We start from the raw sequence: 27,982 nt of genomic DNA on the forward strand, positions 1-27,982 counted from the left end.
GTCCCCCTCTCGGCCCGCGCGCCCGGCCGCCCGGACGGGAACATGCGCCGCCGACAGGAAAGTTCCGCTGAGAGCCTAGCGGAGGCCGCTGTTGCCCCGCGCCGGGTGGACTGCGATTCCTCCCTCTACAGAGCCGTCTATGCTACAGATAACTTTTTTCAGGCGTGAATGAGGCACGGAAATCTCAGGCCGGAAACCTGGGAATGGTTTTAGTGGTGGGTCCGACAGAATGGGTTTGCACCCCGCTAGCCACCAGAGAGGCACGTTGACCAGTCAGTGCTTCAATTGAGCCTCGGTTCCTCCTCATTCCTCACTTAGGGATAACCCTGGAGGCTTGTTAGGATTGGATGAGATGATGCAAGTGCCTGGCGCGGAGATATGGGGCTCAACATTGGGGATCGGTCATTGCTGATGCTGCCAATGATGATTGCTACTACTGCTATCTCCTCCTACAGAGGTTAGGCGCAGCTCTCAAGGACCCCTGAAATTGATGCGCACCATGCAACTCTAGGTTTTCCCCCCTCCCGTCCGGTTTCCTGTTAACTGAAGCTGGAAAAAAAGTGGGGACAAGAAAGGGCTTTCCTGATCACTGACACTCAGTGGGAAGTTAAGGATGCAGGTTCTCCTCCCTCAAGTTGGGAATTACTGCCATGTGGGCTCCGGTTAACAAGAAGAGTGAACTGTGTCAGCTTTCTTCACTACAGCCCCAGGTTCCCTTCCTCCTCCTTATCCCAAGAAGTGAACATTGATGAGATGATGAAAAAATCCTGAAAGTGGATTCTGTTTTCCTCATAAAATCAAGAGGATAAAAAAATCGTTTCTCGGACTTCCCTGGTGGCGCAGTGGTTAAGAATCCTCCTGCCAATGCAGGGGACACGGGTTCGATCCCTGTTATGGGAAGATCCCACAAGCCTCGGAGCAACTAAGCCTGTGCGCCACAACTACTGAGCCAGCGTGCCACAACTACTGAAGCCCACGTGCCTAGAGCCCGTGCTCCGCAGCAAGAGAAGCTATCGCAATGAGAAGCCCACGCCCCGCAACAAAGAGTAGCGCTACCCCGCTCGCCGCAACTAGAGAAAGCCCGCGGGCAGCAAAGAAGACCCAATGCAGCCAAAAATAAGTTAATTAATTAATTTTTAAAAATCCTTTCTCCTTCCCACTTCCTTTTTCTTCTGGGCCTTCACACCTCTAGATATCAGTTATTTTTGGGAACAAATTAAGTTATAAAAATACAAGTGTGTGTTCCCAAACTATCCATGGGTATTTAGATTTGCAGAAGGTGCTCCAAAAGTATCACAGCTTTCACATGTCCTTAGATTTTCCATTCTCACTTAGCCCCTTGGCTTTTGAGACTCAGGAAATTTTACCTTGATACCCATCTCCCTTGTCTGAAGACACTTTCCAGAAAAGCTCTGATATCAGTCACTTGAACCTAAATTAAATTTTGTCACTGTGTCACACATGTACACACATGGATTTCCATTTAGATTATCCTCTGGAAGTAAGGAAAGGGCTCAGCTGGCTAAAGACATTTCGGTAACCATTTGGAAACAGCAGGCTCATAGATAGAAAGCAGCATGCTCAAAACCTCTGGAGGCTCTCTGCTCCCTCAAGTAAGGGAACTTCATCCTATGATCTTAAAGGACAAAGAATGCCTCAAAAGCTGGTTCACTTTTCTCAGAATCCTGAGATCACCTGAGGTCTGACCCCTCCCTACTCCACATTTTCACCAGTTGGCCTCTTAGCTTGGACTACTCGTGTGACACATAAAGCAGATTTGGTCTCAAGTGTCGAAGTAGGTTCAGGTGAGAGCCCTAAAGATGACCAAAGTGAGGAGAAAGAGACCAGTGAAGCTGGGCAGAAACTTGAGAGAGCAGTCTTATTGTTTATCTCCCTCCCCTCTCCCAAAAGACCCAATACACAACTATCAGAGACACCCACACTTACCTGCCTCCTCTGTCACTGAGGTTGAGCAACAAGGGCCAGGGCTGGCTCCCCTGATGATGGAAGCCTCCCAAGATGCCATTGCCCTTCTGTGACATCACTGCTTCCTTGCCCTCTGGGAGCTTCCCTGACAACTTGAATGATGTTATGCCCTCACAACCACCTTTGGGAATCATGCTACCCCCCAATTCACCAGTAGGAAATTGGGTTATATTAGGGAGGAATCCTTAGAGTGATTTACATGCATAGCTGCCTATTGATGGCTCTGCCTTCAAGTGCGGTTTAAAAATCTGGGGTCTTCCTGCTGAGATTAGAGAAGACTCACCAGTGACTTGTTAATCAGAAACTATAGCTAGTTCTTCTTCATCACTGTGAACCCACACCTGGAAAAACACCCTCTTCCTTTCACCTGTTTAACCTCCTCCTCATTCCATGAAAACCAACCCAGTCCTTCTTCCACCAGCCACATTTCCAACCCACTCCCACTTCTGGATGCCAAAAAACATGATCACTCTGAACCAGGTTCCAAGGTGACAGATAGTTGTTTTTCTTTCTTCGACAGCCATCCTATTCTTTATTTTTTATTTTTTTATTTTTGGCTACGTTGCGTCTTTGTTGCTGCGTGCAGGCTTTCTCTAGTTGTGACGAGCGGGGGCTACTCTTCCTTGCAGTGCATGGGCTTCTCATTGCAGTGGCTTCTCTTGTTGCGGAGCACGGGCTCTAGCCGTGTGGGCTTCAGTAGTTGTACCGCACGCACTCAGTAGTTGTGACTCGCGGACTCCAGAGCACAGGCTCAGTAGTTGTGGTGCATGGGTTTAGTTGCTCCACGGCATGTGGGATCTTCCTGGACCAGGGCTCGAACCCGTGTCCGCTGCATTGGCAGGCAGATTCGTAACCACTGCACCACGAGGGAAGCCCAGCCATCCTATTCTTGGGATGTTTTCTAACTTTCACCTCGTACACAGCTTCTCTTATACTAGATTATAATCTCTGGGAGGCTTGAAAAAAAAATCCACCCCAACATCTATTGAAGACCTGGCAAAGCTGCTGCATCATAAAATTCCCCATTCAGCAATTACCTATTGGGTACCTACCTTGTACCAGGCACTGTGCTGGATGCTGGGGAATACTAATAAGACGTGCCAAGCATAAATGTAAGCATTTTAGAGCTATTAACGCATTTGATCCTCACATCGACATAATGAGGCATGTATAAGTATCACCCCACTTCAAAGATGGAAAAACTGAAGCTGGGACATAAAGGGTGGGGTTTGAGTACAGGACACTCTTATAACCATGCACTGAAGTGAAGAACTGTACTCAAAGTTGAGCTTGGAGTACTCTGGTGTAAAGTGAAACTAATAAAAACCTGTCCCATCTGGATGTTCATTCAGACATTTGTTGTCCCCGAACTGTATTTCAGATGCTAATCTAGCACTGAACAAGAGATTACAGGTCTCTGCCCTAAAGTAGCTTACCTTCTAAATAGGGGAGACAAATAGTAAAAAATAATTTCAAATTCTAATAAGTGCTGAAAAGAACATAAAAACAGAGACCTGTATGGGAGAGAGGCTGTCTGGAGAGGGAAGAATGGGGTAAGACCACCCTGATGAGGTGACCTGTGAGCTGAAATCTGAATGCCAAGAATGCTAGAGAGAAGCATGTGAAGACTCAGGGAAGGACAATTCTAGGCAGAAGGACCAGAGCTCAGGAGCAGCATAAGATGGGGTAAGAACCACCAGATGACTGCTCTGGAGAGTGGAAAAGTAGCCTGTAGCTCTGCTCCCAGATTTCATGGTCTTGAAGGGATCAATTTCAGGGCTGGTCCTGGGAGGGTATGAAGGATACTGCTGATCAACTTCTAGGGAAGCAGCACAGATTTACTGTAGTACCTGATAAATGACCATGTACATTTGCCAAGTCCATAGACAGATGTCACAGAAACAGATGCTTTTTAACATTTCTACAGAGAATAATTCCATTCTCTCCAAGAAAAAGAAAGACATCCAAACTGAAAAAGAAGTAAAATTATTTCTGTTCACAGATAACATGATCTTATATGTAGAAAACTCTAAAGAGTCCACACCAAAAAAAAACAGTGATAACTAATAAATGAATTCAGCAAAGTTGCAGGATACAAAACCCACACACAAAAATCAGTTATGTATTCATACACTAACACTGAACAATATGAAAAGAAATTAAGAAAACAATTCCATTTACACTAGCATCAAAAAGAATAAAATACTTCGTAATAAACTTAAAGAGAGAAAAGGCTAGTACACACACACAAAAAAAAACTCTAAAGTGTTGCTAAAAGAAATTAAAGATACAAATAAATGGAAAGACATTCTGTGCTCATGGATTTTTAGTACTACCCAAAGCAATATACAAATTTAATGCAGTCCCTATCAAATCCCAACATTTTTTTGCAGAAATATAAAAATCCATCATAAAGTTCGTATGGAATCTCAAGGGACCCCGTATAGCCAAAACTGTCTTGAAAAAAAAAACCCCAAAACAAAGTTGATTTCAAAACTTACTACACAAAACTACAGTAATCAAAACAGTATGGTACTGACATAAAGACAGTCATGGAATAGAATAGAGTCCAGAAATAAACTCTCACATATAGTCAAATGATTTTTTAAAATTTATTTATTTATTTATTTAGGGCTGAGTTGGGTCTTTGTTGCTGTGTGCTGGCTTTCTCTAGCTGCAGCGAGTGGGGGTTACTGTTCGTTGCTGTGGGCAGGCTTCTCATTGCAGTGGCTTCTCTTGTTGCAGAGCATGGGCTCTAGGTTCGTGGGCTTCAGTAGTTGTGGCTTGCAGGCTCTAGAGTGCAGGCTCAGTACTTGTGGCACATGGGCTTTGTTGCTCCGTGGCATGTGGGATCTTCCCGGACCAGGGCTCAAACCCATATCCCCTGAATTGGCAGGCAGATTCTTAACCACTGTGCCCCCAGGGAAGCCCTAGTCAAATGATTTTTGACAAGGATGCCAAGATAGTTCAGTGGGGGAAAGGACAGTCTTTTCAACGAATGATGGTGGGAAAGTTGGATATCCACATACAAAAGAATGAAATTAGACCCTTTCCTTACACTATATACAAAAATTAACTCAAAGTGGATCAAAGACCTAATGTAAAATCTAAAACTGTAAAACTCTTAGAAGAAAACAAAGGGGAAAAGCTTCATGATGTTGGATTTGGCAATGATTTCTTGGATATGACACCAAAGGCACAGACAACAAAAGAAAAAATAGACAAATTGGACTTCATGAAACACCACTGTGCATCAAAAGCCACTATCAACAAAGTGAAAAGGCAACCCACGGAATAGAAGTAATATTTGCAAATCATGTATCTGATGAGGAATTGATATCCAGAATATATAAAGAACTCCTACAATTCAACAACAACAAAAACAAGCAAGCCACTTCAAAAATGGGCAAAGAACTTGAAGAAGATGTACAAAGGAGATATACAAATAGTCAATAAGCACATAAAAAGATGCTTAACATCACTAATAATTTGGAAAATGCAAATCAAAACCACAATGATACACCACTTCATAGCCATTAGGACAGCTATTATAAAATAATAATGTAAAAAACCCCCCAGAAAGTTACTAGCGTTAGTGAGGATATGGGGAAATTGGAACCCTTGTGTGTTGCTGATGGGAACGTAAAATGGCACAGCCACAGTGGAAGACTAATGGTTTCTCAAAAAGTTAAACATAGGATTATGAAATGATCCAGAAATTTCACTTCTAGGTATATACCCAAAATAATTCAAACTATGGACTCAAACAGATACTTGTATGCCAGTGTTCATTGTAGCATTATTCACAATAGCCAAAAGGTGGAAAAAACCCAAGTGTTCATCAATAGATGAATGGATAAACAAAATGTGTTATATCCATACAGTGAAATGGTATTTACCCATACAAAGGAAAGAAATACTGATACATACTACAGCATATTGAAAATGATATAAGCGAAAGAAGCCAGAAACAAAAGGTCACATATTGTATGATTCCATTTATATGAAATATTCAGAACAGGCAAATCCATAGAGACAGACAGCAGATTGGTGGTTGCCAGGAGCTAAAAGGGGTGGGGGGGAGAACAATGCAGAATAAGTACTTAATGGGTATGAGGTTTCATTTTGGGGTGATGAAAATGTTTTGAAATTAGATATGTGATTTCATAACATTGTGAATGTACTAAATGCCACTGTGTTGTTTATTTATTTTATTGAAATATAGTTGACTACAATGTTATGTTAATTTCCCCTGTACAGCAAAGTGATTCAGTTATACATATATGTGTATATATATATATATATATATATATATACTTTCTTTTTTAGTAGTTCACTTAAAATGGTTAATTTTTTGTTACATAAATTTTACCTCAATTTAAAAGAAACTAGGGACTTCTCTGGTGGCACAGTGGTTAAGAATCCGCTTGCCAATTCAGGGGACACGGGTTCGATCCCTGGTCCGGGAAGATCCCACATGCCGTGGAGCAACTAAGCCCATGTGCCACAACTACTGAGCCTGCACTCTAGAGCCCGCTAGCCACAGCTACTGAGCCCACGTGCCTCAACTACTGAAGGCCACGTGCCTAGAGCCCGTGCTCTGCAACGAGAGAAGCTACCGCAATGAGAAGCCTGCACACCGGGACTTCCCTGGTGGTGCAGTGGTTAAGAATCCATCTGCTAATGCAGGGGACATGGGTTCGGGCCCGGGGAAGGGAAGATCCCACATGCCTCGGAGCAACTAAGCCCGTGCACCACAACTACTGAGCCCACGTGCCACAACTACTGAAGCCTGCACACCTAGAGCCCATGCTCTGCAACAAGAAAAGCCACCAGAATGAGAAGCCCACGCACCACAAGGAAGAGTTAGCCCCTGCTCGCCACAACTGGAGAAAACTCGTGCACAGCAACGAAGCAAAAATAATGAATAAATTTTAAAAAAGAGCCCGCACACTGCAATGAAGAGTAGCTCCTGCTCACCAGAACTAGAGAAAGCCGGTGCGCAGCAATTAAGACCCAACACAGCCAAAAATAAATAAATAAATAAATAATTTTTTAAAAAAAGATTAAAAAAGAAATAAAAGAAACTAAAGCTCAAAGAGGTTGAGTTACATGAAATCTCATAGCTGGTAACTGGTGGAGTTAGAATTTGAACACAGATCTAAGAATATATATTCACAGATCTAAGAATATATATATATATATATATATATATATATATGTATATACTCACATTGCACAGTGAGAAGACAAAGTGTTTACTAATCCATAGGTAAATGACTGTTATGCTGGTGCTTTTCTGAGAGTAGGTTCCAACAAGGGAGTAGGGATGATGCCTTCCAAGTAGTAGGTGATCAATACACATTTTTCTGAACAGGGTGGGAAGAATGGTCCCCACTTACAGACTCCGAGGTCTGTAGAGACCTTGGAAGTATCTGGGAGGGGTTGAAACTTCCTCTAAGCAGTGAGGGGTTCTTCCTTAGGGTTGGTGGTAGGGAGGCAGAGGCAGCTCCTCTCACATTCTGTATGACCTTGGACAAATCACTTAACCTCCCTGAGATGGGTTCTTCATCTGTAAAATGGGAATAACATGCTTGCAATGGTGAGAAAGAAATGAGAAAAATGGCTATAAACAAACTTTCAAAGTGCTAAACGTACATGCAGGTTTATTTAGTTCAGAGAAATTTTGGCTAACATCTTTGCTGTTTTAAGTCAATTCCACCATCTCCTTCTAGAGGAATTATAAGCTCTTACTTCTACATGAGATCGGCTGGGATTCTCCAGACTAAGCTGCACTTTTGCAATTATCTTGGTGATAGCACCTACCTCATGCTTATTGGAATTGTATTTGACTCTTCCAGATGGGACCAGATTGGTCCATCTCAGTAGCCTCAAAGTCTGGTACAGGAGTGGGTGCCATGAACATGTATTGAACAGAATATGAAGAGTTGTCCACAGCCCCCATTTGCCATGAGGGGATTCAGTTTCAATTAAAACAAAACAAAACAAAACAAAACCCTGGGGATTTGTTATAGAAAGATGAAAAGCACACAGGCCCTGAGGCTCCTGGAGGATACAGACACACAAACATAATTATAATACAATCTTTTTTTTAAGTACCATATATATTTTTATATTAATTAATTAATTAATTTTTGGCTGCATTGGGTCTTTGTTGCTGTGCGCGGGCTTTCTCTAGTTGTGGCGAGCGGGGTGGCGTTAACTCTTCATTGTGGTGTATGGGCTTCTCATTGTGGTGGATTCTCTTGCTGTGGAGCACAGGCTCTAGGTGTGTGGGCCTCAGCAGTTGTGACATGCGGGCTCAGTAGTTGTGGCTCATGGGCTCTAGAGAGCAGGCTCAGTAGTTGTGGCGCACAGGCCTGGTTGCTCCGCAGTATGTGGGATATTCCCAGACCAGGGTTCGAACCCATGTCCCCTGCATTGGCAGACGGATTCTTAACCACTGCACCACCAGGGAAGCCCTAGAGTACACTCTTAACTCCTGTGAGAACCAACTATCAGCAGAGGTTCAAAGGAGGAAACATTTGGTTCAACACTCCAGGAGTCTAATCTCCCCTTCAGCTACTTCTTACTCATTTCTAGGCCTAACTCTATTCCCATAACATCACTCAATGTATTGTTCATCACTGGGTTCTCAGTAACATGTGGTTGGACCAATTCAGGCCTCAGGGCCACCATTCCCTCTTGCTCAACTTCTACTCCCAGTTAGTAAACTTACTCTGCTTAAGGCCTGGCCCAAACGTCACCTCTTCTGTGATGCCTCCATGAACCTGAAGGCCAGTCCTTTCTTTGGGCTTTCTTGGCACTTCATTCCACAAATACTTATTGGGCCATTCTGTTTCAGCCCTGTAGACAGAGTTATACAACTTGACCTCTGTCCTAAGAGCTTGTGCCCACTGGGGGAGGCAGACCAATAGAAGGCAGTTACACCACTGCAAAAGGGAAACACAGGGTAAATACCCTAAGGGTTGCAGGAGACACCTTTGGTGTCTACTTATCCATTACTCCCCTTTCCAAAACTGCCCACCCACTCAGGAGTGAGGCTCATAGAATATGTTTGTACTATGTGTCAGTTCCCTAGCAGTAGCTGATTGGCCCAGGGAGAATACCTAATTACAATTGGATTTTATGGCCCCAAAACTTGGAGTCAAGTTTCAAAGATGCAGAGAGCTATGAAGTAAACAGTCAGAGGGCACTGGGCTGAGAGTCCCAAAGGAGAAAGGGAAGAAGGGACCAGGGTTCCCAGCTGTGGAGTCCAAAAAATACCCACCTCCTTTCTCTCCTTATAATCAGGTCCTTGTTTTGCTTAAAGGAGCCTCAGAGGCTTTGGATATCATCACAACAGCCCTAATTCAGACAGGATTGGCCAGGCAGGCTCCCAACCTAGACTGGGGTGAAAGGAGGGAGGGAATAGGCAAGCCAGGTCAGGAGCAGAAGTGGGAGTTGGGTGCAAGATGGATAAGAGGATTCTGAGTAGGGGGAACAGGATAGGTAAAGGCCAAGAGGGGGGAACTGCATGAGTAAGATACAAAGAAACAAGGCTAGAGATATGACCAGGGGTAGGGTCACACAGGCTCTTGTAAGTCACATTAAAAGTTTAAGACATGCTTAGGTGGAAGGCTGTGGGCTTCCTGGGAGAGCTAACTCACCCCTGTGTCTTTTATTTCTCTTGCTCCAAGAAGAGCCCTGTCTGCGCTTTGCTACCTCTTGGAGTCTCCAGAGGACACATAGGTGGAGAGGGTTGTGTGAGGAGAGTTATTTTTTTCTGTGCTTTCCTTCTATCCAGAACTCGTCCTCTTCCTGTGAGGCCACTCTTGGCTGTTCCATGAGCTTTCTCAGAAACAGGCATAAACAATCTCGAGCCTCTCTTCTGTTCTCCTGGCCGGCCTTTTGTATTCCACCCTTTCTCATGACTGCACTGCATGGATGAGACCCTGGCTGTTTTTCTGCTCTGTTCTGGCTCTCCGTGGAGCTTTGGGCCTGAGCTTTCGTGGGTTCTCTCCCCTTAGTTTCCTCCTGCCACCAGCTCTTTGCGAGTGACCGAAACCGTTTTCTTAAATGTGACTCTCCTAGAGGAGAAACTGCTGGCTTTACCCATATGAAACTTGAAGGTACTTTAAATAAGGTGCCACCCCCAAACTTTAAGGGAGCTAAACTAATTTTTAAAAAAGATTCAATGTCTTGTTTATTCTCCTGATGTAGCTATTGACGTACACATCACACTGGAGTGTCTGAAATTGTGGTGGTCCTAATTTATAGGATTTCTTAATTAAAATGGCTGCTGAATAAATTTGGTTTTTGTTTTGGAAAAAAGAAAAGTTTAAGACAACTTACTTTTGAAATTGCACCACAGGTGGAGGTTGGGGATCACACCTGGGGGTAAGGGGAGCTCTACAGTGGTCCAAGCAGGAGACGTTGGTGAACTAAACTGAAGTGGGGGGCTACAAATGGACAAATGGAGTCAGAGATGTTCAGGAAATGGCATCTCAGGTCTTGGTAACTGAAAATGGGGTTAAGAGAAGGGAGGAGTCAAGGTGACACCTGCCTACCTGGGGATGCCTTTTATGGAGAGGGGAACTTACCTGAGAAGCAGAGCTAGAGGGGGTGTGGTTGTTTAGAGTCTCATTGCTCAAAGCATGACCAGAACAAACAGCCGGCCTCCCTGGGAGCTTCTGAGAAATGCAGATGCTCAGGTCCCAACCCAACCTACCACAATAAATTTCAAGAGGCTCTCACTGATTCAGTGCCTGATGAGTTGTCAGTGCTGGTCCCTTTGCTTGTCTTATGCCTCATTCTTTACCCAGTTTAATCTTTCAGGGACCACTGGAATTTTAAGCCCTTCAGCACCAAAATTTGTAAATGGAGATCCTTGGGTTTCAGGGGTCTGTGAAGACTGAATGTTTATGCAGACTCTGATATGTATGGACAGTTTTCTGGGGAAAGGACCCACAGCAAGGTAAGGACCTAGAAGATAAATAGAGGACGGAAGAATAGAGAAAGTCAATGAAACCAAAAGTTGGTTCTTTGAGACATCAATAAGACTGACAAACCTTTAGCTAGACTGACCAAGAGAAAAAAAAGATTCTAGTTATTAAAATCAGAAATGAAAGTGGGAGTCCGCTCCGAGGGTTCTGAGCCAACAGCTTCTTTGAGGGAAGAAAAGAAGCCTCGTTGGAGAAAAGATGGAGGGCCGGAACAGCGCCATCTCCGCCGGTGTGTGCGGGGCCCTTTTCATTGGGTACTGCATTTACTTCGGCTGCAGGAGACAGAGTGACCCCAACTTCAAGAACAGGCTGCGAGAACGAAGAAAGAAACAGAAGCTTGCCAAGGAGAGAGCTGGACTTTCCAAGTTACCTGACCTTAAATATGCTGAAGCCGTTCCGAAATTCTTCCTTGAAGAAATACAGCTTGGTGAAGAGTTACTAGCTCAAGGTGAATATGAGAAGGGTGCGGACCATTTGACAAATGCAATTGCTGTGTGTGGACAGCCACAGCAGTTACTGCAAGTGTGGCAGCAAACTCTTCCACCACCAGTGTTCCAGAGGCTTCTGACTAAGCTCCCAACAATTAGTCAGAGAATTGTAAGTGCTCAGAGCTTGGCTGAAGATGATGTGGAATGAGAAACAAATGTCAACATAATAATCTCAATTTAAAAATATTTTTAAAATCTTAACTTGGAAGATGATCAGCTCTGGGGGAGTAAGGGCAAATAAGCTTGTTATGGACTGTCCTACACTGAAATTTACCAAAGTTAATTTTTACTTTGTGTAGATCCATTTGTCTGTTTTATTTATTTTTCCCAGTGAAAAGTGTATTTTGATAGAGATTTTCATTTTATAAATACACTATCAGTTACTGAAATATGGATTTTATTTATTCCTAAAACGTGAATTAGAATGTACATATATAACATCACATTACTTACATTAAAAATGCCCAGGGGCTTCCCTGGTGGCACAGTGGTTGAGAGTCCGCCTGCCGATGCAGGGGACACGGGTTCGTGCCCCGGTCTGGGAAGATCCCACATGCCGCGGAGAGGCTGGGCCCGTGAGCCATGGCCACTGAGCCTGCGCATCTGGAGCCTGTGCTCCGCAGTGGGAGAGGCCACAACAGTGAGAGGCCCGCGTATCGCAAAAAAAAAAAAAGCCCAGTGCTCAGTTTTGAAAGATAGGCCAAAAAAAGTGTAGAAGAAAACTGAAGAATGCACTTTTTGTTTTAAGCCAGTACAGTTCACTATACATCAGAAAATTGGATGGAAACTTGATTGTGTATTAAAACTGAGCATTAAAATCTTTAAGAGATTCTTTCTTGCCATTTAATATCTTACATATGTATAATGTGCTGCTATGCTATAATAACAACTTCACCCCCACTGTTGAACTGTTTTATTTAAGTCAGTGGGCCTAATGTGTTCCGGATATTTATCTCCTCATATTTTAGATATGTGTAGTTGCAAATAGCACCAGGAATTACATCTGTGTACACCCTTAATCTAGCTGAGTAAGCTTTGCCAGTTAATGTCTGCCCTCATTTATAAAATGAGGGAATTGGTCTGCTAATTCAGCTTCTAATTCCTTTGGTTCTGTTTAGCATTTTCAAATCCCTTTTTCTGAGGGATATATCTGTTTGGGCAACCAGTTGCATTTTTTAATACTCTGAATTTTGCATGCTTGTCTGACTTAGCATTTCTGAATTGATTTTTTTGTTTTTTAAGGTATAACTTGTGTTGATTTTCACTTAAATCAAGGTACTGTCACTACTTTTGTAAATTAATCTGAAATTTAACTTTCAAGGTAACTGGGACAATATGCTTGTAAAAGTGTGTGTTCCCTTTTGCTTTTATCATCAGTGTACCTCCTTAATCCCCTTCCAGCCTGATTCACTTATCTTGTTATGAGAATAAGGTGTAACTTTGTGGCTGAAGACTTGCAAAGAATGAAATAATTCTCAAAATAGTGACATTATCTGCAGCCACAGATTCAGTATCAGACCTGAGAATAAAGATCCTTGGTACTTAAAAAGAAATGAAAGTGGGAATATTACTACCGATTCTATAGAAATAAAAAGGATTGTAAGAGATTACTACGAATAATTATATGCCAACAACTTGGATAACCTAGATGAAATGGATACATTCCCTAGAAACATAAAACCTACCAAGACTAAATAATGAAGAAATAGAAAATTTGAAGAGACCTATAACTAGTAAGGAGATTGAATCAGTCATCAAAAATCTCCAGCAAAGAAAAGCCCTGGACCTGATGGCTTCGCTGGTGAATGCTACCAAACATTTAAAGAGGAACTAATACCAATCCTTCTTAAACTTTTCCAAAAAATTGAAGAGGCAGGAACACCTGCTAACTCATTCTATGAGGCCCTGATACAAAAGCCAGATAAAGACACTACAAGAAAACTGCATACCACTATCCCTTATGAACACTGATGTAAAAATCCTCAACAAAATACTAGCAAACTAAATTTAGCAGCATATTAAGAGGATTACACACCACAACCAAGTGCAATTTCTTCCTGGAATGCAAGGGTGTTTCATCATTCTAAAATCGATCAATGTAACACAGCACATTAATGGAATGAAGGGGGAAAAGCACATGATCATCTCAATTGATGCAGAAAAGGCATTTGACAAAATTCAACACCTTTTCATGATTAAAATGTTCAACAAACTAGGAACAGATGGAAACTACTTCAACATAATAAAAAACATAAATGAAAAACCCACAGCAAAAATCATACTCAATCTGAAAATCTGAGAGCTTTTCTTCTAACAACAGAAACAGGTCAATGATGGCTGCTTTTGCCACTTCAGTACTGAAATTGATAACCAGAGCAATTTGGCAAGAAAAATAAATTAAAGGCATCCAAATTGGAAAGGGAGAAGTAAAATAATCTCTGTTTGCAGATGGTAGGACCTTATGTGATAAACACTAAATATTCCACACAAAAACTGTCAGAATAAATGAATTCAGAAAATTAGGCTGATACAAACTCAATACACAACTGTGTATTTCTATATGCTAGCAATAAATAAGAATATTTATAAACTTATTTATAAACAAGAATAAGAAATGTTGGCAAGGATGTGGATAAACTGCAACCCTTGTGCACTGTTGGTGGGAATGTAAAATGGTACTGCTACTATGGAACACAGTACAGCAGTTGCTCAAAAAATTAAAAATGGCATTATCATATGATCCAGCAGTTCCACTGCTGAGCATGTACCCAAAAGAACTGAAAGCAGATATTTACACACCCATGTTCATAGCAGCATTATTTACAATAGATAAAATGTGGAAGCAACCCAAGTGTCCATCAACAGGTAGACAGATAAACAAAAGATGGTATATAGATACAATGGAATACTACTCAACTTTACAAAGGAAGGAAATTCTGACATATGTTACAGCATGAATGAACCTTGAGGACATTATGCTAAGTGAAATGAGCCAGTCACAGAAAGACAAACACTGTATGATTCTTACTTTATGAGGTATCTAGTCAAATTCGTAGAACAGAAAAGTAGAATGGTGGTTGCCAGGAGGTGGGGGGAGTAGAGAATGGGGAGGTATTGTTTAATCGGTTTAGAGTTTCAGTTTTGCAAGATGAAAAGACTTAAGGTTATGGAGGCAGATGGTGGTGATGTTTACACATTATGAATGTATTTAATACCACTTAACTGTACACCTATAATGGTTAGGATGGTCAATTTTATGTTGTGTGTACTTTATCACAATTTTAAAATGAAAAAAAAGAGCTAAGATCCACTAGGATCCAGAAAAAAATGTTCCATAGTTGGATGTGGGGCTTACAAACACAACACTGGGGAACTCAATATTGTTTAAGATCAAAGTAACATCTTTTTCCCATAAAAAGCATTCATTTGCTTTGTAAGCATATTTGGGAGTTAAGAAACATAAGTCTGGACTTTCAAGAGCTACATGTCAACTGTCCTGGATTCTCTAACCTCTTAAGCAGCCTTTGGGGGTCCCAGAACATGTTCCTTGTAGCCTTTGTCACATTGTAAGGCTTTTTGTGTGGCTGTCTCTCCTAAGAGCCTATGAACATGAGGCAGGACCCTGTTTCCTGCCCAGCACATGATGCTCAATGAATAAATGAAGGAATGAGCAAATGAGTGAGCAGCAGGAGAGAGAGATGCATCTGCAGTTCTAAGGAGGCCGAGGGAAATCAGAGTTTGGGTTCTTCTTGTGGTTCCCTTCATCTATTTCTCTTAACCTCCTTTGCAGCCTATTTCTCATACCAGCTGCAGGAGGCCTTCCCAGATTGTACCCAGCTACCACATTGAAGGTCTGGACCTCCAGGAGAGCTCCTCCTCCTCACCTGCCCTTCACCTGGAGGAGGCAGCAGGCAAGGGCTTCACAAAGGGAGGCATGAGCTGCCTAAAAATGATGTGGTGGGCCAGGGGGAATCAGGCTTCCTGCTCCAGCACCTCCAACCCCAGGCCCTCTAAGAGGGGGAACTGGCATGCTTCCTCATCCCTCCTCAGGGCAGGTGTCCCAACACCTGGTGGAGGCCACTGGGCTGCTCCGGTCCCTCTGGGAAGATGATGTTGTTCTCCAAGGTGGCATCTTCGTGAGGCTGCTGAAGGGCACGGTTGACTGCCACAGGCCAAGAAGTCCCTGGTGTGTTGGCTGAAGGCTCACCTCCTGTGCCTCCTTTCCTAATGGACGAGAGAACAGCTCTGTTCTCTTTGTCCTTAGAGCTGAGCAGCCTTGCACAAGTTAGTCAACTTCTCTGAGCCATAGTTTACTTATCTGTCAAAATGGAGCACGATGCCTACCTCATAAGACTGATGAGGGAAACCTTCAAAGGGCTGAGCATAGGACCTTGCATAAAGTAGGTGCTCAGTACCTGTCAGGAGTCTGGATTGAGTGCAAACTTCAGCCCCAACAGAGGTTAGAAACTGTCCCCAGAGGCCTGGCTGTTGCATCACCAGTTAAACCATGTGATTGAGCTAGTGACAAAGGCTTTGGTGCCTCAGCATCCTGAGATAAAGGATGGGAAGGGCCTGTTTCTCCCATCTTCCTCCCATGAGTGGCACCTGAGAGGGAATCACGGGACAGAGGTGGCTTTAGAATAAAACACAAAAGCCAACACATATTGAGCAATCACCAGGGTCAGGCTAAGCCCTTTATGTCCATTAGATCATGTAATCCTCGCAAACACCATGAGGAGGGTACTATTCTCTGCATTTGTCAGTCTTACTTTTATTTATTTATGTTTGTTTATAAATAGACTCTTTTTAGAGCAGTTTTAGGTTCACAGTAAAATTGAGCAGAAAGTAGATTTCCCTTAAACCCCCTTTCCCGACACGTGCACAGCCTCCCCGCCATCAGCATCCCCCAACACAGAGGTTCATTTTTCTCAGTCAATGAACCTACGTTGACACATCATTGTCACTCAAAGTCCACAGTTTACATTAGGGTTCACTCTTGGTGCTTGTACATTCTACGGGTTTTGAGAAATGTATAATGACATGCAGAGCTTTACTTTTCAATACCAATTTTATTTTTTATCAAAGTAGTAAATGCTCAGTGTCATGCTTTGGCTTCAAAGAGTACAAAAAAGGCTTATATTGAAAACCAACCATGCCTCTTCCCTGCCCTCTCTGCCCTTCCTAACCCCAGGCCCAGGCTCCAGGGGCAGGGTGGCGTCCTTATATACCCAGGGGGCCACACAGTTGGCACCAAAGTACCAAGAATGTCAAAAGGGACTGGAGACAAACAGCACATTAGGGCCAAGTAGCCAGATAGGCTGAGCACACCCTCTGCCCCAAGGGGGTCAACCAGGCATCTCAAATAAGACATTCTAGAGGTATTTTTAAATCTTTGCTTGCTTCTTCAGAAGCCCCAGTACTCATTTTCAGAGTTTTGCTGGATGAGGGGAGCTAAAGCCACATACAGGAAGGGCACTATGATGCAAAGCTGCCTGGGTGGAGGGAGATTACGGTTCTGGTTGGCTGCATGGCCTGCGAAAATTTCTCCCCTCTGGACTTTGAGGTCTTTGTGTAAAAAACCAAGGGATTGGGCAGGTGATCACTAGGGCCCTGCCTGTGCTGACAGATTGAGTTCGGGCTGCTACGGCTGCTAACAGCCCCATCTCTGGAGCTCTTCCTGTGAGCCAGGTGCTTCCTTGCAACCACCCTCAAAACAGGCAATATTGCCTCATTTTACAGATGAAGATTGAGACTCAGAAGGGCTGTCAGGGCCACACAGCTAGAGAGGGGCAGGGTCAAGATTCTAAACCAGAGTGCACACTCTCCTTCCCTGGAGCTGGATCCCTGAGACTTCTGTCCTGTTTTCCCCAAAATAGATGCTCTAGTCTGTGTGTGGTGGGTGGGTGGGTGTGTAGGTAGGTGGGTAAGAGGGGGTCCCATGGCTTCCAGTGACAGCAGGGCCCAGCTTACTTGGCCTCCAGGATTTCAAGCCTCTAGGCCCCACCTCAGGGTGAAGACCATTATGCCCACATCCTGTTTAATGCTAATCTCTCCTCCTAGGCCACTGGTTCTCTGCCTTGGCTGTAAATTAATCACCTGAGGAGCTTCGGAAAACAAAGATGGCTGCACCTCACCTGTAGAGATACTGCTTTAATTGGTCTGAACGGGGTCCTAGCACTGGTTGGTCAGAAGAGCACCACAGGTGATTCAAATGTGCAGCCAAGCCTGGGAACCTCACATTAGCCTGTCGGCTTACTGAGGATCCTTGTTCATTCCCTCACCATGCTCACCTGGCGGTGGGGAGTGCCTGCTCTTTGTCATGCCTCCCCAGCCATAAAGGCAGAGCAGCCTTTGTTCTCAGCTGCAATGTAGCTGCCTTTCTCTGTAACAAGCTCCACAGCATCATTACTCTGCTCTCCTGAATTCATTGTCCTCCTGAAAGTAGCCAAGGCCATGATGCTTCTCAGAAATTCTCTGGAACAAAAGCCCCTGGAATCCAGGCCTGCCCTGGCTTGTGGTGTGGAGAGCCCACCTTGCCTGGGTCCTCTCTGCTCTGCATCTTAGGGGAAGAGAACTGAGGAGGACAGGGTTTGTCTCCCACCCAGGCTGCCCTGAGGCCTTTTCTGGCTCCTAGGTGAGGTATCAGCCTCACAAAATCAAATATGTTCCATATTAAAAAAAGGACAAGGACAATTCTGGAAGCTACAAGGGTCTCAGAAGAGAGTCAAGCAAAGCTGAATGCTACCTGAAGGAAGGGAGTCTCCTGTTTTCTGCCTACTGAACTCAGCTACAGAAAGGTGCCTGATGTGCTCCTGACTTAGGACTCCTATGTGGGCTTCAGGCCACAGAAGCTTGGATGCTGATTTTAGAGCCCGCAAGAGAGAAGCAAAGTTGACAGCAGAAGGTCAGGTGAGAAGTGGGCTTGGGAACGCATTGGCAGTTGTAAATAAGCTGAGTCAGAACCAGGAACTGAAAGTGGTAGTGGGGGAAGGTACTCATGGCAGTGCTCTGAGGGGGCCACTAAACATGGCATTCCTTGGCCCGTTCTCATCCTCCATGAAGCCTAGGCTTTGAAGCCACAAATTCATGGCAGGCCAAACCTGGAAGTGTCTGGAAGCCATGTGGCATGTGGTTTTCAAACTGAGTTTATTGGAACTGTAGGGGGTTCTTCAGAATTGGTAGGGACTCTGACACACCATGTCGTGCAACTACCAACATGGCTCTCTTATCTACTTAATGAACAGGTGTACAAGATTTCACTGCATTAAAAAAAAGATTCTGTGCTAAAATAATGCTATCAAAATTTGAAAACCATGTAAACTTATGAAAACTTTGAAAAACTAGTAAACTTATGAAGGATGGATGGGGAAACCTACCCAGAGTCACCCTCTAGTCACTTACCCCTCAGGCCAGGTCTATCCCCACAGCATACCCACTGGCTTTATGGAGCAGAGAGCAGGAGGTTCTCTCTGGAGGCCTGTCTTGAATGCAGCAACAAAAATGGCCAAGAGAGGAGCCACGTGGGGAAGAGTCACTCTCAAAAGAATGAGCGACCCCAAGACCCAGACTTGCAGACCCTAAAGGGCTGTGTGAAGCTGCCTTGGCTCAACTGTCAAAAGCCCTCAAGATTCTAGTCTGTTCTTACCTTCAGGGAAATGTAAGGCCTTGGCCTGGGAGGTGTGGCCCCTGGATTCCAGGCTGCCCCACAATTTCCTGGGACTTTGGGCCACATTCCTGGGACATTAGCTTTCTCTTTAAGGGAGGAAGCTGGGCACACTCAGTCCCTAGACTGTGGGCCCTTGAGGACAGGACCTGTCATCCCCACTGTGTGCTGCATCCACCTCAGTCCAAGGGATACAGGTACAGGGCTAGGCACAGGAATCCTTAACTTCACGGAAAACAGTTTTGTTCATTGGTTTTTAGAACAGGGCTCCCGTCAAGTGGCTCTCCTCATCCTCCACATACCAAGTGTGACCTTCAACAACAGTGGATGACTTTCCACACTTTCTGTAGTGAAGCTTTCTCCTCCCTCCTGTTTTCTCCCCTGGGTTGGCTCCTCTGGTGGTGAGAATCTCAACACTCCAGAGAGAGTGAACGCTGGGGACTTGCATTTCTTCTCCTGATAGTCTTCTTCCTCTGAGCAGTCCAACAGGTGAAAGTGCCCCAAGGCCATCAGGGCTGCTTATTAATGCAGCAGAATTTGGCTGCATGTGCTTGCCCAAGAAGCAGGTGGAATATTCAATAAGCAGATGATCATGGATGGATTGCACTGAGGGGAAGATCTGGTCCCCAGCTCAGACAGAGGTCTTAACCTCTTTTTGCCATGGAATATCCAGAACACCAGTGAAAAGGACCTTTATATGTACTCATTTGGGGCAGGGCCCTCCTTCCTCCCACCCCAGGTCTTGAGGGACAAACCCATAGCCAAAGACCACAGCCCCAAGCCCCAGCTGTTCTCACCTCCTGGCAATGAACAGAATCTGAGAAACTGTCTTCTTCCCCAGGTCTCCAACAGATCCCTTCACCCCCTACAACCTGAGCCCCTCAAGACCCCTCTCCAGAGTCCAAAGGCCACTTCTGAAGCCTTCCATCTCCCCAAGTCATGCCTAGTAGTCCCTGGTTGTCCCGGCCCCTGGTCCTGTGGGAGGCAGCCAGCTTTGTGACTTCACAAAAGGCTATCCTGTGACAAGTTTGGGCCTGGTGAAGCAAGAGCTGGGCAGAGGGGCTCCCCCCAGGAACATCATGTGACTTTTCATGGAGAGACACCCCTACCTCTGAGGGAATGAAGAGGAACTGCCTCATAGTAAGAGCCCAGGACACCCTCTGCACCTAAAAACACCTCCCCTCGATAACTTTGGCTCCCAGGCCTAACTGGATACTCCTGGCTATATCTGGCAATATCTCTTTAGGGTCCAGGTCCAACGTGGCCAGGTTTGGGGGTGGGGCAGTAGGTGATTACTTCAGGTGGTGGTGGTGGATCTCTGACCTCTGAATTGACGGTCAGATCAGCTTCCTTCCATCAAAGTCATTCTGCTCCAGGCCTTTCAAAGTGAAAGAACTGATAGGGTGGGAAGCTTTATCTGACCTGAGTCTTCCTCAGGGTCTATGCCAGCAGTCCCCAGAGTACCTTCAGGTGGGTCAGGCCAGAGATCCCTGAATCCTGTAGAAAAGTCTTGTGCTTACAAACAGGGATTGTCAAAATCCAAGGGCTTTTCTCTCCAATGCTGACTCCACTGTTGTTTCTTCCCAGAAGGATTTACAATTCTAAAAAACCGAGGCAAAAGGGGCTCCTTACCTCCCCTGTACCTGCTCCCCAACCTCTAACTCTTACCTGGAGCATAGCCTCTGGGAAGAGCTGGGCCCCAGGAAACAGCAAGGATGATAACTGGCAGCCAGGCTCGGGGATCTGACAGTTCTGGGAGTAGACGGAGGGCAGAATTTGGGCCTTTTCATGCTCCAGCCCCTGTTTGCTGGGTGGGTCCATTGTGAGGGTGGCCCAGGGGACACCATCTCTGGCCATCCTCTCTGGACTCTACCTTGATTGTGACATCGCCATCCTGCCAGAGGACCCCAGGGAAAAAAGTGAGTGCCCTCTGGGCAGGGTTCCAGATGTAGACTTCATCTCAGCAGGGAGGCAGGGTCGACAGGCTGCTTTGGGGAGGGCGACATGTCTGAATTCACATCTAAGGAGCTCCTTGGCCTTGACTGCCCTCATCCTTGATCGACGGCAGCCTTTTCAGGCATGAGGAGGCCTAGGAGCAGATCCTCTTAAATCCGCCCTCTGATATGGGGATATATGTATATGTATAGCTGATTCAGTTTGTTATAAAGCAGAAACTAACACACCATTGTAAAGAAATTATATGCCAATAAAGATGTTAAAAAAAATCCATCCTCTGACCCACTCAGTTTTTAGTTCTGTGCTGGGACAGAGAGTAGACAGATGATCCCTAAGAGTGGTTACTCCACTACTTCCCAGTGTGTCTGAAAATGTGTCCCAGGATTTTTCTGGTAAGGAGCTCATTTCTCATTTTTTTTTTTTTTTTTTTTTGCGGTATGCGGGCCTCTCACTGTTGTGGCCTCTCCCGTTGCGGAGCACAGGCTCCGGACGCGCAGGCCCAGCGGCCATGGCTCACGGGCCCAGCCGCTCCGCGGCATATGGGATCCTCCCAGACCGGGGCACGAACCCGTATCCCCTGCATCGGCAGGCGGACTCTCAACCACTGCGCCACCAGGGAGGCCCTCATTTCTCATTTTTATGAGGAAAGCTTGAGCTCTTCCAGCAGGCAGTAGTACTGGGGGCAAAGAGAAATCAGCCAGGGCTGAGGTAGTCCTGAAGAACAGCAATAGGGACAGCCACAGACCAAGAGTAATCACAATAGAAATAGCCACCACTTAGCTAGCAAGTCCTGTGTGCCAGACCCCAAGCTAAGCACTTTACAGGCATGGTTCCACTTAGTCCTCATAACAATGCTAGAAAGGAGGTACTATTCCCATTTTCCAGCTGGAGAAACTGAAGCCCGAGAGGTGAAGTAATTAGGCCAATTACGGGAGCACTAGTGTTAGGATGCAGGTCTGTCTACCTCCAAAGCTAGACTCAACTGCTGACCTATCTCCTTCTGCAAACTCTTCCCAATAAAGAGGCAAAGAAACTATTTTCTTATCTGTCACCCTCGGTGATAGGGTTAAAGAGAGAATGGGGAGAAGGGAGGACTTTGAGCCTGATATTACCCAGATCAGCTTTCAGATAAGGCAACCTTGACTGCTTGGCCCATCTAATATTTAATGAGACCCATTGGGAGGCAGCTGTTCTGATTTACTTCTAACTATTTTGCAGGTGATTTAAGTGAGGCCATAGGGGCCATCAAGGGGAGTCCTTGGGGTCTGTGGCTGAGCAGTGGTTCTGAGGTGGGGTTGCTAGATAATATATAGAATGTCCGGTTCAATTTTAATTTCAGATAAAGAATAATTTAAAATATATAAGTATGTCCTCAATATTGCATGGGGCTCTTCTGGGGGCTCCTCACTCTGGCTGGGATCCTGGTATGTGGGAATTGGCACGGGGCTGGGGGGTCGCTGCTTCATTTCTCACCTGAGTCTTAGGCCCCTCTATGAACTTGTGCCTGTGGAAGCAGGAGGGGGTACTGACTTCTGGAGACTGCAGCGTCTGTGGCCACTGGACGAGGTGGAGCCTCAGTTTCTCAGTCTGTGAAATGAGAATGGTGGTTGTGGATGCAGTCATATGGGGTGGTTGCTTTGCACACCTCTTGGGCAACAGGGGTAGTGTTCCATCTTTCTAGGGGGCTGTATGAGCTCCCAGGAAGGGGGAGGGCACCAAGTGAATGATTAGAATTCCCTTTTTTGTCCAGGTTGGGGTCCCCAGAGCCTGGAAGCCCCAAGCCTCTCCTCGGTGGCTCCTGTGACTCCTGGACACTTGCAGTAGCAGTCTTGTTCAGCAAACAGCAGAGTGGGAATAGATGTGGGACAGGACAAGGCACAGGAGTTGTGGTGGCACCAGGGTGGGGAAGGGCTGATGGGAGCACCTGGGCCCAGTGAACCTGGAAGTAAGTGATGGGAAAGAAGGGGTGGTGGAAAAGGGAAGAGGGGGAGATGGAGGAGACAGAGGATAGGGGAAAGAGGAGGAGCATCCTGAAGCTCAGAGGACATGGTGCTATTGATTTTCCTACCCTAGTGCATGGGCATGTGTGGGGATGAGGGCAGGTTGGAGCATACCTAAGTCTGTAGCCCTTCGTGCTGGGACCAGGGCTGGGCGGCTCTTGCTCTCCCTTTGCCACTGGGCAGCCCTGCAAACATGACTTCTTGCCCTTTTGGATGGTGGCTGCTGCTTTTTGAGGCATACCATAAGGGGAGATGGGCACACGCAGAGCAGAGGCAGACAGAGTCCAGAAATGTTCTTCTAAAGAGGCCAAGGAATCTCTTTTTCCAATGATTCAGTTGTGATGTGCCAGGTCAAGCTGGGTGTGTGGGCCTGATTTATCTGTAGCTTTGTACTTGCACGTACTTAGATGTGAAGTGTTGGCTGTGAGGACTGGCGCCAGTGCATGGGAGTGCATGCTTGTGTCTCTGGCACATGTTACCTTGGCCTACAAAATGTGACAGTGAGTGTGCTTGAAATGTGTGTGCAGCCCAGAAAACCTGAGTGCAGTCTTTTCCTCTTCCCAGAGTGGGAGTCTGGAAGTGCCTGCAGGTCTGCGGCTGCAGGTATGTGGGGGGGCTTTTGGCAGAGGTATTGGGGGCACAGGCATTATAGAACAGAGATTATGGAGGAAGCAGTTGCTAGACAGGTCCTGTATAGCTCCTGTTCTGCTTCCTCAGCCTCCTGGGCCCTGGCTTCTCCAAAGGCCCTCTGGCATGTCCCTTATTCCCATCATTTACCCAGGGCCCCAGGCTGATTTTCTGAAGGGGAGCAGTGCCATCTGGTGGCAGGCTGAGGCTGTGCCAGGAGGAGGCAAGCTGGAACCTGTGTTCCCACAAGGGATCTGCGTTTCAGGACCTCCGTCAGTGGGGAAGTCACCACCGCACTGGCTAGATCATGGAAAAAGGGAGGGTATCTAAGCCTTGAGTCCTCCATTCTCATGCATTTTGGGTTCATGACCCAGGGAGGCATGGCAGGAAAGTCAGGTGAAGGATTGCTGTAGCACTGATGTAGGAAAGTTATCAGTCCAGCCTCTGGACCCATGAACCTGGGCCGCATTCCTTGGGCCACCAATCTGGGCTCAGATTTCTCATCTGTGTAGGTGGCAAACTGTACCTACCCTGTGGGGTGGTAGTGAGGGTTATATGAAAAAGTGTGGTTAAAACACTTGGCTCAGAGCTATATAAAGTCAGAGGTAATGGTAGTGGCCATTATAGGCAAAGTCCCAGAAGTACAGAGAAGAGAGATATGTGTTGTGGCAGGTGAAAGCGTTGCAGAGAGGTGGCACGTCTGCCACACTGCCATCCAACATTCTAGAATTTTGTGCCTGAGTATCACCTGTTTCAAGTTACATACTTAAGAGGAGGGAGGTCTCTTTTCTGGAAAGAGGGGAATGGGGTCCGGTGGGGAACAGAATCAAGAGGCCCAGCACCCAGGCTCTGGCTAGCTTCTTAATCTAGCTATGGAACCTGAGCATGGCAGACGGCTTGCTGTGTCCCATGTTCCCCATGTGAAAGTGCTGACTGTGAGGACTCCGTAAAAATGCACAAAAACTTGCTCAGGACTCCCAGAGATAAAGGCTCGATAGGATCTTGTCAGGGAGAGATTCTGCTCAGCTGAGGAGTTTACCTTTCACGTCTCCAAAAAGGGATCCCTGAGTCATAGAGTCAGGAGTCGTTCTGCTTCTGCTGCTAATTGGTTGTGTGATGTGAGTCAAGTCATTCACTCTCTCCGGGTCTCACTTTTCCCAGCTGCAAAATAAAGGAATTAGATGACCTCTGAGGTCAGCTCTGCCTTAATCTATGTCCTTTTGATTTTTTCCTTTTCTCTGCCTCACATGTAATACCTAGGATAAATATTTATTGATCCTACAGGCTAGGTCTTGAACGGGAAGACCAGAGCCTTCTGTTTAATGACTGCTGTGATTTCTCATACACTTCGGGAAATATTTTCTTAGATCCTGGTAGGTTCTAGGTATAATGGGGCCAATGGGAGAATAAAACAACGGCTCTTCCCTGTCACACAGGGCCGAATAAAGTACTGGGAAGGTATGCAGCCGTTCTAGCTTTGGGCTGGCAGGATCGAGTCTCTCGCTTTTCGCTTCCGCCTTCCTGAGCAGCCAATGAGTACGTAGCAGTTCTCGTTTATGCTAAAAACTACAAACCCCAGAAGTCAACGCGCGGGGCAAACTGCTCACGCGCCAATCAAGACTTGGTGGGCTCCGCCCCTAGAGGCGGAACTTCATTTACCACGCGACTTCGGGCTCGTAGATATTCCTCCGCTCACCCTGGCGCTCTCCTCCCGCCTCCTGCCAGCAAGCCTCGCGCCAAGTCGGGGGACGGGCGCGCGTGCGCGCGCGCAGCTTACGTTGCGAACGAGTGACGCATAATATGTGAACCGCTCCGGAGTCGCGGTCGCGTTGTGTGTGAGTGAGGGGGAGAGAGTGCGGGACCTGAGGCGGCGTGTGTGAGCTGTGGCCGCTGGCGGGGTCAGGGGGGAGCGGCGGAGCCGCCCGGGAAGGTGAGTGGGGAAGGGAGGCAGACGGCTCTGTGGCAGGGCGCGAGGAGACAGGGTGCATGGTCGGTCGGGCGGGAGAGTGGGCGCCGGGCTGGGGGAGGGGCGGCACCTGCCTGGGCCGCCGGCTGGGAGGGGGCGGGCCGGGCTTCCCGGGAGGCTTGGTACGGGGCCTGACAGGACTTTTCATCCTCCAGATTCTTGGCTCGGGGGCGGCGCCTCCACGTTCTTCCTCCTGTCCGCAAAAGAAGCCTCCCAAGAGTAACTCTTCCGCCCGGATTGGGGGGCAAGGGTGTGCCCTCCCCTGTCTTGGGGAGGGGCGCCTCTCATTCCTCTCATCACCTTTTACCTTCCTGTCCTCCCAGTCTTCGTTCCGTACGGGCCGGGGGGTGGGGGTGGGGGTGGGTGTCTCCATCTTCCATGTCGTATGGCCGCCCCCTTCCCATACTGTGTCTCCGCCTCTAGCTCCAGTCACCTGGGCTGGCTCTCTCCTCCCTCGGCCTCGTGCCACCTCCCCTTGCACCCGCCCGGCTCTTGGGTCGGGCGAGGGGGGGCGGGTTCTCTGGGCACTCCTCCCCCCCCCACACACCCCCGCTCCCATGGTCGAAGGGAGGGGTGGAAGGAGAGGTGTCCGGGTCCTGCAGCTTAGAACCAAACCTTGGAGTGCCCGCCAAGCTTCCCGGGATCCTATTTCCGGGGGTTACAGTCGTTTTTAACTGGATGTCAGGCATTTGCTTAACTCCCTCTTCCTAGACGGTTTGCGTCTCACTTCCTCTTATTGCACTGGTAGCGCTTGCTTTTGCCTGTGCTGAAAGAAGTAGTTTTGGAGTGTTTGTAGTAGTTCTTTTTGAGTCCCAGATGACTCGTCCTTGACTATGTCACGTTGGCCTCGGTTTTTCCTTACTGTCTTTTCAATGAAGCCTTTTAATTAGTCTACAGGTTTTAATTATTAACAACATCTTCCTGTTCTGAACGCTTTGTTAATGTACAGAGGGAGGGTTTCATTGGCAGTGTTGTCCTGTAATCTTCTTGTCTCAGTTTACTTTTAAGGTTTTTGTAAGCTTGTATAATTAGACTCCTTAGGAATCGATTTGCTATTCTTCTTGACGCTGTCAAGATTTGGGTTTTGTATATTACACTTATTATCCATTTTCGAGTGGTGATATATTTTTGGATGTAAAGGAAATAATAGATACAGAATTTGGGAACTATGAAGGAAATCCTTTTATGCTCAACATTTCTTGAGTAGTTGCTGAGCACAGTGTTTTACTATGTTTTCTGCTGTACAGTAGTTAAACTTTATTGAGGAATCTGGTGGAATGAACCACATGTTGGTTTGAAGTGATTGAAGTTGGTTTGTTACCAATGTTGTTTCTGTCATGGTCATGGACAGTAATAGAGTATTGTTATACATGATCTACTATGTTATACTAATTATTAGGTAAATTTTATTTGAGGCTCCAAACTTGGGTTTTTTCCTTTTTTTTAAAAGAAGGGTGCTTACAGGCATTTGTTTCAGAATTGTAACCTTATGGGAATCCTTAACGTGAACTTTTTTTTAGGCTTTGGGATAGTTTTTGCCAAATAGGCCATATAGTATTGTGTATTAGAAGAGAACAGGTTTTATGGATTAACTCAGAAGTTACAAAAGGTAACAAAATAGTGGAAAATGATAGAGCTAGGATAGTAACATATAGTGAAAAAAATCTTTCTTCTACCTTTATCCTTCAGAAGATGAGTTACTTGCCACAAAAGTAATAGTTATTATCCGTTTCTTATATATTCTTCCAGGGACACACACACACACACACACACAAAAGCAAAGAGTGTTCTTTGCTTTTCTCACTTGACAGTGTACTGAGAGTTGGTCCAAATTAGGAAAGGAAATTCTTATTAGTTTTCTCCTACTTTATTTATTTTTGGCTGGGTTGGGTCTTTGTTGCTGCGCGTGGGCTTTCTCTAGTTGCAGCAAGGGGGGGCTACTCTTTGTTGCGGTGCGTGGGCTTCTCATTGCAGTAGCTTCTCTTGTTGCAGAGCATGGACTCTAGGCGCGCGGGCTTCAGTAGTTGTGGCACTCGGGCTTAGTAGTTGTGCATGGGCTTAGTTGCTCCGCGGCATGTGGGATCTTCCCAGACCAGGGCTTGAACCTGGGTCCCCTGCATTGGCAGGCGGATTCTTAACCACTGTGCCACCAGGGAAGCCCAGGTTGTGAAAATTCAGAATAACGTAAATAAATTACTTAACCAAGTGTCTATCTCATACAGATATTCAGTAATTGGTAACTATTGTATCACTATTAGACAGGCCATAAACTCTGCATGTAAAATGAAAAT

The 27,982-nt window shown here is 46.0% G+C and overlaps 2 protein-coding genes across 2 annotated transcripts in view; both read left to right on the forward strand.

The window, feature by feature from the left end:
* Window positions 1–11,179: 11,179 nt before the first annotated feature.
* On the forward strand, window positions 11,180–11,762 carry LOC309813564 (mitochondrial import receptor subunit TOM20 homolog). The gene has a single exon (XM_082638549.1). It carries the CDS (start codon window positions 11,190–11,192, stop codon window positions 11,625–11,627), a length of 438 nt encoding a protein of 145 aa, XP_082494675.1. The 5' UTR covers window positions 11,180–11,189; the 3' UTR covers window positions 11,628–11,762.
* Window positions 11,763–25,497: 13,735 nt separating this feature from the next.
* The window catches only part of DCAF1 (DDB1 and CUL4 associated factor 1), a 75,097-nt gene continuing 72,612 nt past the window's right edge, over window positions 25,498–27,982 (forward strand). The window contains exon 1 of the mRNA XM_082638635.1: window positions 25,498–25,655. The gene's annotated coding sequence lies outside the window, so the exon portion shown is untranslated. The remainder of the gene's footprint in view (window positions 25,656–27,982) is intronic.

Source organism: Mesoplodon mirus (genome assembly GCF_964341445.2).
Source record: "Mesoplodon mirus genome assembly, chromosome: 12".
In the NCBI taxonomy this organism is placed as follows: Eukaryota; Metazoa; Chordata; class Mammalia; order Artiodactyla; family Ziphiidae; genus Mesoplodon; species Mesoplodon mirus.

Bases quoted from the DNA above. Each gene is read 5' to 3' on its own strand.
- LOC309813564 (XM_082638549.1), top strand. From the start codon at position 11,190: ATGGAGGGCCGGAACAGCGCCATCTCCGCCGGTGTGTGCGGGGCCCTT.